This window comes from Mesoplodon densirostris, chromosome 19 (assembly GCF_025265405.1).
Source record: "Mesoplodon densirostris isolate mMesDen1 chromosome 19, mMesDen1 primary haplotype, whole genome shotgun sequence".
Taxonomy (NCBI): domain Eukaryota; kingdom Metazoa; phylum Chordata; class Mammalia; order Artiodactyla; family Ziphiidae; genus Mesoplodon; species Mesoplodon densirostris.
Genome location: NC_082679.1, coordinates 6,857,224 through 6,873,479, shown reverse-complemented (window position 1 = coordinate 6,873,479; position 16,256 = coordinate 6,857,224). Strand labels below are relative to the sequence as shown.

The following is a 16,256-nucleotide window of genomic DNA, read 5'->3' as shown; positions in this document are numbered from 1 at the left end:
CTAATGACCTGTGTTCTGTGGGCCAGTGTAGAAACACCCGACCTCATGTTTGCGTGTTGGTTCTCTGATTAAAGTTTTGAGTTTCTAAGTGTTGGTTGCTTTTCTCAGCTCAGTGCCACACACCCGGGCAGGGGCTGGGCATGCACAGTCACTGCCTGCCAAGTGCTCACATTCTAGGATGGAAGGGCTCCTAATGGTGAAAACCACCCCACGATGAGATGGTTAAATCTGTTTTCCCAAAGTCTGGGAGGGGCAAGGACCACCAGGGAACCACTCAGTTTCAGTTGGTCCTCATCACGTCATCAACCGGCATTTTCCATTCTCATGCAATCCTACTTGATCAAGGAGGAAGCGTGGATGGCATGTTTATTCCTCTCTAGTTACAAAGACACAGTAGGCCTCAGGCTCAGGCAAGAGTTGTTGCTAGAATTTAATATTGTTTTGCTCTCCTGGTACTTAGTTTACTTCCCCTCTCCCCCTTTTTCCTCTACTGACAAGAGATACCAGTCTCCCACTCATGGTAGTGGTAGGAAGTCCTCTTTAAAAATAAATTGATTTGTTTTGTTTTGTTTTTAAGCTGATTTAAAGGAAAATGCATGGCACACAACTACAGCAAAACAAATTGACAGTGGTATGTCATCGAATGAGGTTGGGGAACACTCGGCTAAGGCCTAGCATCCTGCCAATGGACTCTTAATTGTATCCATCAGGATGAACTAGATTATGCTATGGCCACACAGTTGGGTGTCAGACTTGGGTGGCTGTTTATTTCCCTCATGTCATGCTACATGTCCACTGTGGGTTGGCAGGGGTGGGGAATGGGGTGGGGCTGGCATCTTACTCTATCCAACCCGAGAGACCAGTGTTCCCTTTTTGAGTCTGTTGGTCCCTCTTGGTCACCCCAATGAGAAAGTAGCTTTAACACTTAGCCTCTCCCCAGGACCCCAAACTCTGCACTTTGGGTGGGCAATGCTATCCACTGAAAATGGGCAAATAGTAGTTTTCGTTGCATTTACTTTTACAGCAAACTTCCATTCATGGCAAGTGATACAGATTGTTCAGTCACAGTCGCGGTTGAAAGTTTCAAAGGGCATGGATTGAAATAAATAGAATCTTGGGACAGGCAGTGGCATCTTAGGAGGATGGAAAGGGGCCGCTCTGCATAAACCAAGGAGGTGGGATGTGGATGCCTGTACAGTAGTATCTTATCTGTTGTGGCACCAAAAGAGGTCACAGCCAGGCTTTCCAATCTGCTTCCCCAGATGTGGGACACGGGAAAAGGGAGGGGTGAGGCTCAATGCTTTCAGCAAACATTGAAAAAAACGGAGTTGGGAATTCCCTGGCAGTCCAGTGGTTAGGACTTGGTGCATTCACTGCCTATGGTCCTAGGTTCAGTCCCTGGTCGGGGAGCTAAGATCCCGCAAGCTGCGTGGTGTGGGCAAAAAATACACACACACACAAAAAAAAAAAAGAAAAAAAAGAAAGGAAGAAAGAAAAAAGGGACCTCCCTGGCAGTCCAGTGGTTAAGACTTTGCCTTCCAATGCACGGAGTGAGGGTTTGATCCCTAGTCGGGGAGCTAAGATCCCACGTGCCTTGTGGCCAAAAAACCAAAACATAAAACAGAAGCAATATTGTAACAAATCCACTAAAGACTTTAAAAAAAATGGTCCACATCAAAAAAACCTTAAAAAGAAAAAGTAAAAAAAAATAATGGAGTCACTCTTTATTACATGAGGACTTTTTGTGTTGTCTAATAGCATTTCGTTGCTTGGCTTTGAAAATTATGGGTAGGCCTACCTATCTGCTGGTGAAAGAAATCCCAACAAGATAGAAAAGAGTTGTTCCCTTTGTACCATAAGCTGCATAAAAGCAGATCTCCACTGAGTCAGAAAACTTCCGTGCTTGATAAATTTCAGCTGTTACAGAGGGACAGAAAGACCTGATAAACTCACCAGGAAAACACGGCGTCACAAGGCTTGGGCCATTCCATTCCTGAGAGATCATTTACACCCGTTGCGACAAGGAGTGAGAGCCAAAAAGTGACACATGCTTCAGTCTTGTATTACTCATAAAACAATAATAACGATAAATTTCTTATTACAGAACATTTACTAATTACCTTCCTTAGAAAGTTAGCTTAGAAACTGAACTGGTTCAACACCACTTAATTCAGCCAATGAGTCCCTAAACCAAGAATGAAAGATCAGTGAACAGCCCTGGACGAATCTCCACTCTTCTCTGAGCCTCACTTTCGCCCGTGGACTCAAGAAGGATATTGGATAGGAGGATTCTCAGGACAGTCAGCGAGTTCCGCCTACTACAGCTTCATTGGCTCAATCCCACCTGAGGTCCCGCCCCTTTTCCAGGGTCGCCCTCCCGTCCACGCCCATTCCAGCCAATTCCCGCTCTAGTCCTGCTCATAACCACGCCCCATAACCCCGCCCCCACAACCGCCTCGCCTCAAAGCCCGCCCCCCGTCCAGCCTCAGGCTCCTTGACGGCATGCCCCAGTCTCGCCCAGCTTCTCCTTCCTCTCTGTCCTCTAGATCAGCGGTCCCTAACCTTTTTGGCACCAGGGACCGGTTTCGTGGAAGACAAGTTTTCTACTGACCTGTAGCGGGCGGTGGGGTATGGTCCAGGCGGTAATGAGAGCAGTGGGGACCCCCAGATGAAGCTTTGCTCGCTCGCCGTTCACCTCCTGTTGTGCCGCCCGGTTCCTAACAGGCCATGGACTGGTGGGTACACCGGCCAGAGGGTTGGGGACCCCTGCTCTAGATGGCCTAAGACTCCGAGACCGCTCCGAGCCTCTCTTCTGGCCAAAGACAGGGAGGACACAATGAGTGTCACGAACACTCGTATCCTTAAGTACCTGGCAATTGGGTCTTGGACTTCGAGTGGGTCCCCCACAGACAGTCCGCACGAAGGCGGCGCCGCGGAGTGCGCAGCCCCTGTGCCATGAATGCCTCTGCGCCTGCGCAGGCTAACTACATTTCCCAGGTCCCCGCGGGATTCCGGCTCCTCAGGGCGTCCGTCCTCTGAGGGCAAAGGCGGAGGAAACCCTGGAGTTCCGGGGCGGCCTCCGCTTTGAGTACAGCGGTGTCAAAGGCTTCTTCTATCTTCCGTAGGCGGAGTGGTGAAGAAGGTGGTTACACAGTTTGTTTCCTCTCGACCAATCACAGGCTGCGTTCTGAAAGCTAACCACCGCGCGTCCGTTGTCAGGGCAACCGTCAATTCCGGAAGCCTGTCTCCATGGCAACTGTCTAAGCACTGACGCTATGCGAGGGGCCCTCTTTATTTATTTTATAAAATAAATAAATAAATTTATTTATTTTTGGTTACGTTGGGTCTTCGTTGCTGCGCAGGCTTTCTCTAGTTGCGGCGAGTGGAGGCTACTCTTCCTTGCCGTGCGCGGGCTTCTCTTTGCGGTGGCTTCTCTTGTTGCAGAGCTTGGGCTCTAGGCGCATGGGCTGCAGTAGTTGTGGCACGCGGGCTCAGTAGTTGTGGCTCGCGGGCTCTAGAGCGCAGGCTCAGTAGTTGTTGCGCACGAGCTCCGTGGCATGTGGGATCTTCCCAGACCAGGGCTCGAACCCGTGTCCTCTGCATTTGCAGGCGGATTCTTAAACACTGCACCACCAAGGAAGTCCCAAGGGGTCCTCTTTAAAGGCGTTTCTAAGTAGTAGGGATGCTCAACAAAACAGCGTGCTTTGCTCATAAAACTTAATGAAAAACGTGTTACAGCACAAAGAAGGGAGAAAAACTGGGTAGGGCGGGACTGAAAGAGTTGATGTGAGGAAGGTTTCTCAGGGGAGGGGTCTTGAATAAGGCTTTGAGGGATGTGTAGGAGAGCGCCAGGAAGAGAAAAAGGAAAAATGCTATCTTTATTTATATATCTGGCCAAATTTTAAAGCTGTATGATATACTTACCTTGAGGAAGTGGGGAAACTAACATTCTCTTACCGTGCAAGTGGGGATGGGAATGGCTCAGCCTTGAAATAAATCAATCAGTCAGTGACTATTTTCCAAGAACCTACCACGTTCCAGGCACTGCTCTAGGCGCTGGAGATATAGTGGTGACAGACACAAAGACTCCTTCAGGGAGTCAGAGCAGGCAGTAAATAGGGGACCTATAATAGGAAATTATGGTAAGTACCGTGAAGTAAACAGGGAAGGGGCTGAGATACAAATGAAAAGGTGATCGGGCAATATAATTATTTGAGAAGATAATTGTGACATAAAACCATATAAATCTCAAGTGAATTGTAGGGAAATATTAATGTAGAGCAGGTGGAGCTTGCCTTACCTGTAGATTTCTTCTTCCTGGTGTTTGTGAGGTTGAGTTGCGGTTTTCTCTTACTTGCCACTGAAGGCATCCTGAAGTACTAGGATAAACAAGATGAATGCCTTGTTTTGGTCCTTTCGGCTACTTGAGCTAGTAAACTGTCTTTCTTGTTTGAACTCTTTTAAGTTTTCTGTTATTTGAAACCTAAAACATCTTTTGTAATATAGCTTATTATTCTCATTTAAAATATGAAGAAACTGGATCAGACAGCAAGGCAATGGCAAAGGCAAGATTCAAAATTAGGTTCTCTTAGACTAAGAATTCAATTATTCTACGTCAGTATGTTAGTACAGAAGGGGTGAATCTTCGAGAAAGGAGTGGACCAAGTGTGCTGAGAAATTTACATATATGGTGGAATATATTAGGATGAGTGATTTAAAGATGCTACACTGCTGGCTTTGAGGATGAAGGGGCCAAAAGCCAAGGAATGCAGGTGGCCTCTAGGAACTGAAATTTTATACCATAAGCCATAAAAATGCAGAATGAATAAAAATTTACTTGTTAAAAAATCGTAACAGGGGCTTCCCTGGTGGTGCAGTGGTTGAGAGTCTGCCTGCCGATGCAGGGGACACGGGTTCGTGCCCCGGTCCAGGAAGATCCCACATGCCGTGGAGCGGCTGGGCCCGTGAGCCATGGCTGCTGAGCCTGCGCATCTGGAGCCTGTGCTCTGCAACGGGAGAGGCCACAACGGTGAGAGGCCCGCATATCGTCAAAAAAAAAAAATCATAACAGTACTAAAATAAAATATAGGAGAACTTTCTTCATAATCCTGGGGGGGTGAGGCAGGTTTTTCTTAGTGTGAAGCTGGTCCAAGAACTATAAAAGAAAATACAGATAGAGTTGAATACCTAACAAGTTTAAAATTCTGTAGAGCAAAATACACCAAAAACAAAACTGAAAAGAAATAATAAACTGGGAGAAAATATTAGTAATATATATAGCAAAGAGTTAGTACATGTAATACATAGACTTGCTCCTATAAATCAGTACAAAAAGGCAGCCCAATTAAAAATGGGCAAAATATACAAATAAGCAATTTAAAGAAGGCAAAACATCAATAAAGGCATAAGAAGATCATTACTCTCCCTGCCAACAGGACATTTTTACTTATTAGATAAGAAATGTTAAAAATAATAAAAGACTAATACCGAGTATTTGTGAAGGAAGTGGAGAGAAATAGGCACTCATGTACACTTTCAGGAGCTTTGTAAATTGGGTCATCCTTTTTTGGAGGATTATTTAGCAATAACTATCAAAATTTTAAACATGGACATTCTATGATCCCACAAGCTTACTTCTAGGAATTCATCTTATGGAGATAATTTGCACAAGTGTCAAATAATATATGTCCGATGATGGAAAAGAAAATAAAACAGCCCAAATGCCCATTAATAGAATTTGGTTAAATAAATTCAAGAAACTCTAGCATGAACTATTATGCAGCTGTTAAAAGCGGCAAATGATGATACATATATATATACATATATACATGTGTATATATTTTTGTACCATATGTACTATATATATATTTTGGATTGAGTGTCATGGGAAAATATTCATATTATATCAAGTGAAAAAAGTTACTTAAAATCACGTCTGTAATTATGCCATATAAATAATATTTTATGTACATATATATTTCATACCAACAGAAAGGGAGAAACAACAGAAAAAGTCTAGAATCTTTGAAAAGAGTCTAGAATCTTTGGGATGAAGATTTATAGAGAGCCATAGTGTTCTTCATTTTTCTGTTGTTTGAATTATTCACAATAAACGAGTATTTCATCAACCATGAAGGAAGTCACAGAAGAAGAAATACCTGAGCAAAGACTTTTAAACATGGTAACTACCAGTGATGATGTTGGTGAGATGCAGTCCCATCCACTGCCAATCAGATGCAGAAATTTCAGGAAGCCATTAGCTATGTGCACGGGGTCATTAAAATGTTCTCTCTTTGACCCCACAGACTCCCTGCCAGGATTCTACTTGGGAGCTGGTCGGGTGCTCAGCCTAAGACTTCAGTAGAAGGGATATTTATAAAAGTCAAAAACTGGAAGCAACCAAAGTATCCAACAGGGGACTGGCTACTACTAAACACAAACTATGCAAAGCCCCCAAACATCAGGTTGTTAAAGATTATTTAATGAAGTGGGTATTTAATGATATCGGTAAATCATATTTAATGATAGGGGCCTGTGATATAAAGTTAAGTAAACACAGAAGTATGCTAAACTGTATATTCTATGTCCCAGATTTATTAAAGCATTATAATACTGTGATTAAGTTTTTAAAATAGCAGAGGTATGCCAAAATGTTAACAGTTATCTCTGGGTAGCACGGGCCTTTGTGTAAAATCTTACGGATTTCTTGGATCTTGTAAATTTTTTATAAAAAGCATGTATTGGTTTTTATAATAGGATAATAAACATTATTTTAAGAAGGAAATGTTATATGTGAAATGTGTTCAATCCCAATAGAAGTTCAGTGCATAGCTCCTGGAGCTTGACTACTTGAACTTGAGTTCAGGCTCCATGACCTCATAGCTGTGGGGCTTTGTCTACATCATCAGCATGCCTCAGTGTCCTCATCTATGAAATGGGATAATACAGCCCTGAACATATGTGGTTGTTTGAAGAATGAAAGGAGTTCACATGTACCAAGGACTTAGCACAAAATTGGCACACAGTAAGTTACTGAAATCACTAGCCATTTTATATGTTTGACATGGGAAAACATTATATGATTGATGTTCAGTGCTGGTTATAATGTAACAGAACTGTAGTCCTCACCTCCCAGCTTGCTCCAGGTAGATTAGGTCCAGCCCCTTTAGAAAGCAATTTAACAATATGTTCCAGGAACCAAGAAAATGGTTAAAGTCTTGATTCTGTTATTCCCATCCTGGGAATTTGACTTAGAGAAATAATCCTCCCAAAAGGAGAGAGGAAGTTAGCATGGAAATGCTCATTATTACATGATTCATAATTGGGAAAATTGGTGAATAACCTGTGTCAATTGGGGGCTTAGAGCAAAGTCTAAATGGGGGCATGGATTTATAGATTATTCTACGCCCACCAATGAAACATCATTAGCCCTAATAATGATGAGGATGGCGTTTACTTGGTGACAAAGGACAATGTCATGGTATAACGAGGGCAAAACAGAGAGGCCAAAATTGTTTCTGATTACAATTAAATAAAGTAACACTTACTTAAAAATGATATTCAGAAGGAAAGATGAAAAAAATCAAAACAACCTGACTTCTGAGGGTGGCCAAGTTGTAGGTGAGTATATAGCTTTTTGTTTTATGATCCAAAATTTTCAACATTAAAAAATATGGATATGGAATACAGAGTGAAACGAAACCAGAAAGACATACACCCAAAAATGACTAGTGGGTATCTCTGGCCTGTGGAATTATGGGGAATTGGTATTTTAGTTCATACTTCTCTACACTTTTCAAATTATCCTTTAAAATAAGCTTATCTTATTCTACTTAACAATTTTTCCTGTTATAAAAGTGTGTGTATTATTTTTCTAATAGAAAATACTATGTTTTAAAAATATAAGGAAATAAAAACCTCCTTTTGGGCATGACTAAAATCAGAAAATGATGTCTAACAGGGCAATTACTTTGTAAAGCACAATTCCTGGAAGTGGAAAAGACAGAAACAATAGGACATAAAAAATGGCTGGAAATATGTGAAACATATTCCATGTTTAAGCCAACTGCAGATTTTTCAGTGAAATTTGTAGCTTAAAGTTTTAAAGGAAACTAAAATCGCCTGGCATTTATCTTTAGTTACATATATTTGTGACTTTTACTCTAACAGGTGAATATTTCCAGCTGTGTTTGTTTTTTCTTGAATTTCCAGGCTCCAATTTAACACATGATGAATAAATTTAAAAAGCTCAGAGAGACCTTATTAAAGATCCCAGATGAAGTTTCATCCTATGTAGACCACCCTATAGCTACCACCATCCAGGGACGTTGTAGGGTTGAGAAATGGGGGGGGAAGCTTAGATTTTAGGGGGGAGCCCTTTAAATGATCAGAAGCTGTCTCTGCTGGTGATAAACAGTGCCATCCTCCTTCTAGGAGGCAAGAAAGGAAACAACTCTCTCAATATATAGTGTTATGGCTCCTCTCTGGGAAGAAGCTTCTACTGCTGATGAAGGCTGAATGGAACCCAGCAGCAGAATCACCAGTTTGTTTCATTCTCAGGCTCTCTAGTCAGCATGAGTTCTCTGATGATCACTAAGCTGCATGTTCCAAGCAAAGGCTTTCTCAAAATTACTGCGGATGTAGCCATCGTGCACAGTGTGAAGTCTCTGATGTTTGGCCAGGTGTGAGCCCCAGCTGAAATCCTCTCTGCATTCTTTACACGCATAGCGCTTGCCACCCATATGAACTTTCTGGTGTTGAATGAGGTGTGAAATCTGGGCATAGGTTTTCCCACAGTTCTTACATTTGTAGGGCCTCTCCCCGGTATGAATCCTCTGATGCTGAATGAGGTGGATACTTTGATTGAAGGCTTTCCCGCATTCGTTACAGCTGTAGGGTTTCTCGCCGGTGTGAATCCTCTGATGTTGAGTTAGGGATGAGTTGTGACTGAATGTTTTCCCACACTCCTTACACTTAAAGGGTTTCTCGCCCGTGTGGATCTTCTGATGCTCGATGAGATGGGCGCTCCGGCTGAAGGCTTTCCCACACTCACTGCACTCATAAGGTTTCTCTCCGGTGTGAGTCCTCTGGTGTTGGATGAGGTGGGAAATCTGGGTGTAGGCTTTCCCGCAAACTGTACACTCATAGGGCTTCTCCCCGGTGTGAATTCTCTGGTGGCGCATAAGCGAGGAGTTCTGGCTGAAGGTTTTCCCGCATTCCTTACACTTGTAGGGTTTCTCACCGGTGTGGATCGTCTGGTGTTGACTAAAGGAGGAGGTGTGACTGAAAGCCTTTCCACACTCATTACATATATAGGGTTTCTCCCCCACGTGAACGCTCTGGTGCCTCATGAGGTGGGAGATCTGCGTGTAAGCCTTCCCGCACTCATGACACTCATAGGGCTTCTCACCAGTATGAACTCTCTGATGCTGAGTCAGGGACGAACTGTGGCTGAAGGCTTTGCCACACTTGGGGCACTCGTAAGGTTTCTCTCCAGTGTGGACTCGCTGGTGCTGGGTCAGTGACGAGCTGTGGCTGAAGGTTTTCCCACACTCGTTACACTTGTAGGGTTTCTCACCAGTGTGGATTGTCTGGTGCTGAGTCAGAGAGGAGGTGTGACAGAAAGCCTTGCCACACTCACTGCATTTGTAGGGCTTCTCTCCTGTGTGGATTTTCTGGTGGCGGGTGAGGTGGGACACCTGGGAGTAGACCTTCCCACACTGGTTGCATTTATAGGGTTTCTCCCCGGTATGGCATCGCTGGTGTTTGATGAGGGAGGAGCTCTGGGTGAAGGCTTTCCCACATTCCTTGCATTTGTAGGGTTTCTCTCCAGTGTGGATCCTCTGATGCTCAGTGAGCGATGAGCTCTGGGTAAAGGTCTTGCCGCATTCGTTGCAGGCATAGGGCTTCTCTCCTGTGTGGATGATGTGGTGCTGGATGAAATATGAGCTGTTGCTGAATGCTTTCCCGCACTCGTTACACTTGTAGGGCTTATCTCCGGTGTGAATTCTCTGGTGTAGGACATAGTCCGAATGGTAGATGAAGGCTTTCCCACATTCCGTGCAGTTAAATGGTTTCCTTTGGTGTTTCAGGCTCTTTCTTGACCTGGTCCACTTCTGAGGATCCTCTCCCCCAGGCACTCTTTGCTTCCCAACGAAAGCTGAGGTCTGCCTGAAGTGTCTCAACTCGCCATGGGTGTTTTCCTCGGGAGTAGCAAACAACCTCCTCAAACGCCTCTCCTGCTTTCCCTGGTCTTCCAGTTGATGGCTGCATGTCCAGGAGTCCCCCAACTTGGTGTCTCCAAGCACTGCCCTTAAAATGCCCTCCATCTTTCCCATTGGGGAAGCCACCTCTTCGGAAATACTCTTTTTTGGAAGTGTCTCCTGAGTAGTTTCAGAGCTTGTCTCCAAGTCTGAAAGAAATGGAAAATATGAACTTCATCTGTCCCAGGACAAAAGAAGCTGGTTATTTAGATCTGGCATTGTAATCTTTTTTTTTTTTTTTTTTTTGGCTGTGTGGCTTGTGAGATCTTAGTTCCCCAACCAGGGATGGAACCCGTGTCCCCTGCAGTGGAAGCGCAGGGTCCTAACCACTGGATCGCCAGGGAATTCCCTGACATTGTAATCTTAAAAAGAAAGATTTCAAAGTTTATATTGCTAGTTCTAAAGGCATGAGGTAGATAGATTCATGTTGTGACACGGAAGAATGGTCTCAGTATATTCTAAACATGCAAAAAAATGAGTTGCGGGCTTCCCTGGTGGCGCAGTGGTTGGGAGTACTCCTGCCAATGCAGGGGACGCAGGTTCGTGCCCCGGTCCGGGAGGATCCCACGTGCCGCCGAGTGGCTGGGCCCGTGAGCCATGGCCGCTGAGCCTGCGCGTCCAGAGCCTGTGCTCTGCAACGGGAGAGGCCACAACGGGAGAGGCCTGCGTACCAAAAAAAAAAAAAAAAGAGTTGCAAAGCAGTTTATATGCACAGTGGTTTCTTAGCCATATCTGTAATACATTTTCACAAATCGATAAGAAAAAGAGAAACAATCTAATGAAATAGTGAAGCAGGAATGTGAATAGACATTTTGCAGGAGAAAAACAAGTGGCTGATAAATATGTGAAAAAGATGCTCAACATCAGTAATAAGTCTAAAAAGTCAAATTTCTCAGATGCCATTTGACACTTTTTACATTGGAAAATATTAAAAATATCCAATGTTGGCAAACGAGCATGGTAGAAGCATTCTCACACTATGTTGGTGGACATGTGCAGGGAAAGAGTTAACACAGAAGGTCCACTTTACTCAGTTTTTATCTCTGTAACCATGGCAATGACCCTTCGCTAAGCTCTGAGAATTGAATTCCTGGTATTTTACATAATTACTGGTTAATGATCTTTTTCTGTGTGCTCAACACCATGGGTCAAAACGTACTAGGCTGTCAGCATTGTTTACTGTATAATTTGCTGGGGTTTAAAAAAGAAAATCAATATTTTCTTGGCCACGTGGCATATGCGATCTTAGCTCCCCGAGCAGGGATTGAACCCACATCCCTTGCATTGGAAGTGCGGAGTCTTAACCAGTGCACTGCCCGAGAAGTCCCAGCATTGTTTACTGTAAATGGAAGATTCATGATGCCCATCTGGTGCCTGATTTGGGGTCTTCACCACGGCTGGTCATGTAGCAGGTATGTGCTAATGATATTGAGCATCTTTTCATATGCTTACTGATCATTTGTGTGTCTTTGAAGAAACGGCTATTGAGATCTTCGGCCCATTTTTAACTGGATTATTTGTCTTTTTATTACTGAGTTGTAAGAAGGATCAGTCCCTTATCAGACATATAATTTATAAAATTTTTCTTGCTTTCTGTGGGTTGTCTTTTCATTTTCTTTATAGTGTCTTTTGAAGCACAAAAGTTTTAAATTTTGATGATGTCCAATTTATTTTTTCTTTTCTTGCTTGTTCCTTTGATGTCACATCTAAGAGACCATTGCCTAATCCAATGACAACAGGATTATTTTCAAAATCCCTCAGAGCATTTAGTTGCTATGTCTCTGTTTGGGGTGATCCCACAACCATCCACTAGTTTGGTGATTTTTCTGGAAGGATTTACATGACTCAACAACAAGTTGTACACACAGCTAAAATTTCTTACAGCAAAGTATGTAACAAATATGTGTGTAGGTGAAGGCTAGAGAGATCATGTGTGGGCTTCCATGTCAGCCTCTCTCTGCAAGGGTCACTTGGATGTGCTTTTCTCTACTGATGTGAACTTCGGAGACACATGGGAGAGGTCTTCACCCAGGGAAATCCACTTGAGTCTTAGAGTCCAGAGTTCTCTAATTCAGTCCCCAAAAGAAATTCAGTGAAGTGGGTACTATCAGTGTCCCCAATGTCCCCACTTGACAGATAAGCACCAAGAGCTTAAGTCACTTACCCACAGTCACATGGCCTGACAGTGGCAGAGCTGGGATCTGAACTCAGAGAGTCTGGCTCCAGAGCCCACACTCTTAACTGCCACATGAACAAGAGCACGAATAGCAGCTCAAGCAAGGAGCTGTGAAAGCAACGAGAAGGGGCAGGTCACTCAGCCTGGAAGTCAGGGAAGGCCTCCTGGAAGAGGTGACCTGCAGCCTTGAGGGTCATGAAGGTGTCTGCCAGGCAGACAAAGCAGGGAAGGGTGTTCCAGGCAGAGGGAGCAGCATGTGCACAAGCCCAAAGGTGGGAACACACATTCAAGTTCAGGGAGGAACAGGCACTGCAGAGAGTGAGGTCAGGGCGTGGGGTACCAACACGGGTGGATGGTGATGAGAGAGGAGGCCAGAGACAGAGCAGGCTGGATCACGCAGGGGCTTGGGTGCCGGGTGTGCGGCTAGGACTTTGTCTCAGGGGCACTGGGGAGACACAGGAGGGCTATGAGCAGGGGAGGGACGGGATCTGGGGCTGTGTGTGAGATGAACCAGAAGGCTGGAGGCTGGGAGGCCAGGGAGGAGGCTGGGGTGAGGGTCCAGGTGAGGGTCGCTGAGGGCTGAGCCAGGGCTGTTGCTGGTGGTGGGGGGGGGAATGGGCAAAGAGAGCGGGCAGGAGGGACAAGACTGGGGCCTGATGGGCTATGGTGAGTGAGGGGGTAGGAAGGGGTAAGTACTGGCCCCACAGCAAGATGGACAAGTGATGGAAAAAAGGATGCTTCAATTCCCTCCTCTGATGAGGTCACGGGCCAGTAGGGGCAGAAATCTGGCCTCTTCCTGTGCCCCAACACGTCAGGCCAGATCCCACTTCTGGGTCTCTTACACAAGTGATTTCCAATAAATAATCATAATGATAACCATTGTAGCCTCTTCTTTTTTTTTTTTGGCCATGTTGCGCGGCTTGTGGGATCTCAGTTACCCGACCAGGGATTGAATCTGGGCCCACAGCAGTGAAAGCCCAGAGTCTGCCAGGGAACTCCCCATCGTAGCCTATTCTGAGCAGGGGGTTCTGGGTGCCCTCTGTATGTATTAACTCACTTATTCTTCCCAACCCCAGGTGCTATTATTGACCCCATTTTGCAGATGAGGAAATTGAGGCACAGAGGAGCTAAATGACTTGCCTGAAGGTCACACAGCCAGGAAGCAGTGGAGCTGGGATTTGAACCCAGCACCCACAGTGATGGCCTGTATGGTACACTCCCTCACTCTCAAACGACCATCACTGATCATGACAGATGGAGGGTAGGAAGACAGCTCGCATCTGCTGGACATCCTCACCCACCTGAACCGGTAACTCGCCGGGCTTCTCTCCTCTCCATCCTGGGCTCTTCCCCTCGCTCCAAACGGGAGATCACGTCGGGTTTGGACCCAGGAAGCCCTGCCCCAGAACAAAATGTGAGACTTGGCCATGGGTGCTACAGTCACAGGGAGGCCCCAGGGCTGGGCCCCAAGCCCTGGGTCTGCAGGGGAGATGCATACATTGGACACCTAATGATTAGAACATCTGCAAGACTCGTTTATTGAGTGCCTACTACATTCCAGAGAGAACCTGAGCCCTGACCTCACTGTTGAAGGCTCCAGCTCTCTGTTCAAGTTGAGTGAAAAATACACATAGCATTTCAAAGACTTGATATGGAGAAAAAAGGAAACAATCTCATTAATGATTCATAGATTGATTATGATGTCAACATGTGCCTAAATGATCATATTTTGGCTAGGCTGGGTGCAACAGAACAGATTATTAAAATTCATCTCATCTGTTTCTTTTGACTTTTTCAGGCCTGCTGTCTTTGAGATCATTAATTCCTCTCTTCCTGCAGTGGGGGAATATTATGCCCCCAGGAACCTCAGCATGCGGCCTGATTTGGAAAGAGGGGCTTTGCAGATGTAAATGGTTAAGATGGGGTCCTACTGGATTCGGGTAGGCCCTAAATCCAATGACTGGTGTCCTTATAAGAAGAGGAGAGACACACAGACACAGTTGGAGGGCAAAAGGCCAGGTGAAGATGGAGGCAAAGATTGGGGTGATGCAGGTACAGGGCAAAGAACGCCAAGAATGCCACGAGTCTTCAGACGCTGGAGAAAGCCAGGAAGGACTCTCCCCAGGAGTCTTCAGAAGGAGCCCGGCCCTGCCTGCACCTTGGTTTTGCGCTCCTGGCCTCCTGAACTGTGAGAGAATACATTTCTGCTGTTGTGAGTCCCCAGGTTTGTGATAATTTGGTACAGCCGCCCTAGGAAACAAACATAGTCCCTAATGATCATTCCTGTGAGCAAACATGCTGAAAAATCACTCCCACCTTAAATGGAGAAGCGGGAGGAGGAAGAGAATGGAAGGGGATAACACTGAGGAGGTGGGCAGGGGCCAGGTCACATAAGGGTATGAAGGAGTGGGTACAGGCCACGCCCAGGACTGGCCTGGTGACTGGATGGGCGGAAACTGTCCCTGAGATGCGGGAACAGGAGGAGGAGTGGGTCCGGGGGATATGGGGAGCTCAGTGGGGACAGGGAGCATGGGATCTCCCCAGGGAGGTATTCTGCAGGCCACCAGCTGCACAGATTGAAGCTCAGGGGGCAGACTGAGGGGACCTCACCTGTATGTGCAGAAAAGGGTTTAACACAGCAGGCTGACTGCTCTCCTTGGCAAGGCCTGCTTGCAAGATTGCCCTTGCTGGCATCTGGGAGCCTGGGTTTCAGGAGGGTTCCAGAACTCTCTAACTGGTAAGAGGCGCTCCCTGTGCCTGAACTGTTTGTTCAAAACAATGTGGTTTCTCTCCTGGGCATATATCCAGAGAAAACGCTAATTCAAAAAGATACACGCATACCCTACTATGTATAAAATAGATAACTAACGAGAACCTATTGTTTAGCACAGGGAACTCTACCCAGTGCTCTGTGGTGACCTAAATGGGAAGGAAATCTAAAAAAGAGTAGATGTATGTATACGTATAACTGATTCACTTTGCTGTACAGCAGAAACGAACACAACATTGTAAAGCAGTTATACTCCAATAAAAATAATAAAAAAAAAAGATGCACCCGTATGTGCATAGCAGCACTATTCACAATAGCCAAGACGTGGAAGCAACCTAAATGTCCATCAATAGATGAATGGATAAAGAAGATGTGGTACATATATACAATGGAATATTACTCGGCCATAAAAAAGAATGAAATAATGCCGTCTGCAGCAACATGGATGGACCTAGAGTTTTTTTTTGTTTTGTTTTGTTTTTTGCGGTGCACGGGCCTCTCATTGTTGGGGCCTCTCCCGTTGTGGAGCACAGGCTCCGGACGTGCAGGCTCAGCAGCCATGGCTCACGGGCCCAGCCGCTCCACAGCATGTGGGATCTTCCCAGACTGGGGCACGAACCCATGTCCTCTGCATCGGCAGGCGGACTCTCAACCACTGCGCCACCAGGGAAGCCCCTAGAGTTTTTCATACTAAGCGAAGTAAGCCAGAAAGAGAAAGACAAATACCGTATGATATCACTTATATGTGGAATCTAAAATATGACACAAATCAACATATCTACGAAACAGAAACAGACTCACAGACATTGAGAACAGACTTGTGGTTGCCAAGGGGGAGGGGTGGGGGAGGGACGGATTGGGAGCTTGGGATTAGCAGAGGCGAACTATTACATATAGGATGGTTAAACAAGGTCCTACTGTATAGCACAGGGAAATACATTTAATAATATATTTATATCCTGTGATAAATCATAATGGAAAAGAACATGAAAAAGAATATATATGTATGTATACCTGAGTTACTTTGCTGTACAGAAGAAATTAACAC

The 16,256-nt window shown here is 45.2% G+C and overlaps 1 protein-coding gene across 1 annotated transcript in view; it reads right to left on the bottom strand.

The window, feature by feature from the left end:
* Positions 1-7,964: 7,964 nt before the first annotated feature.
* Positions 7,965-16,256, bottom strand: part of LOC132479547 (zinc finger protein 250-like) — a 30,378-nt gene continuing 22,086 nt past the window's right edge. Inside the window, 3 exon segments of the mRNA XM_060083094.1 lie at positions 7,965-8,743; positions 8,745-10,411; positions 13,740-13,835. Of these exon segments, the coding sequence (XP_059939077.1) occupies positions 8,537-8,743; positions 8,745-10,411; positions 13,740-13,835 (1,970 nt within the window). The 3' untranslated portion in view covers positions 7,965-8,536.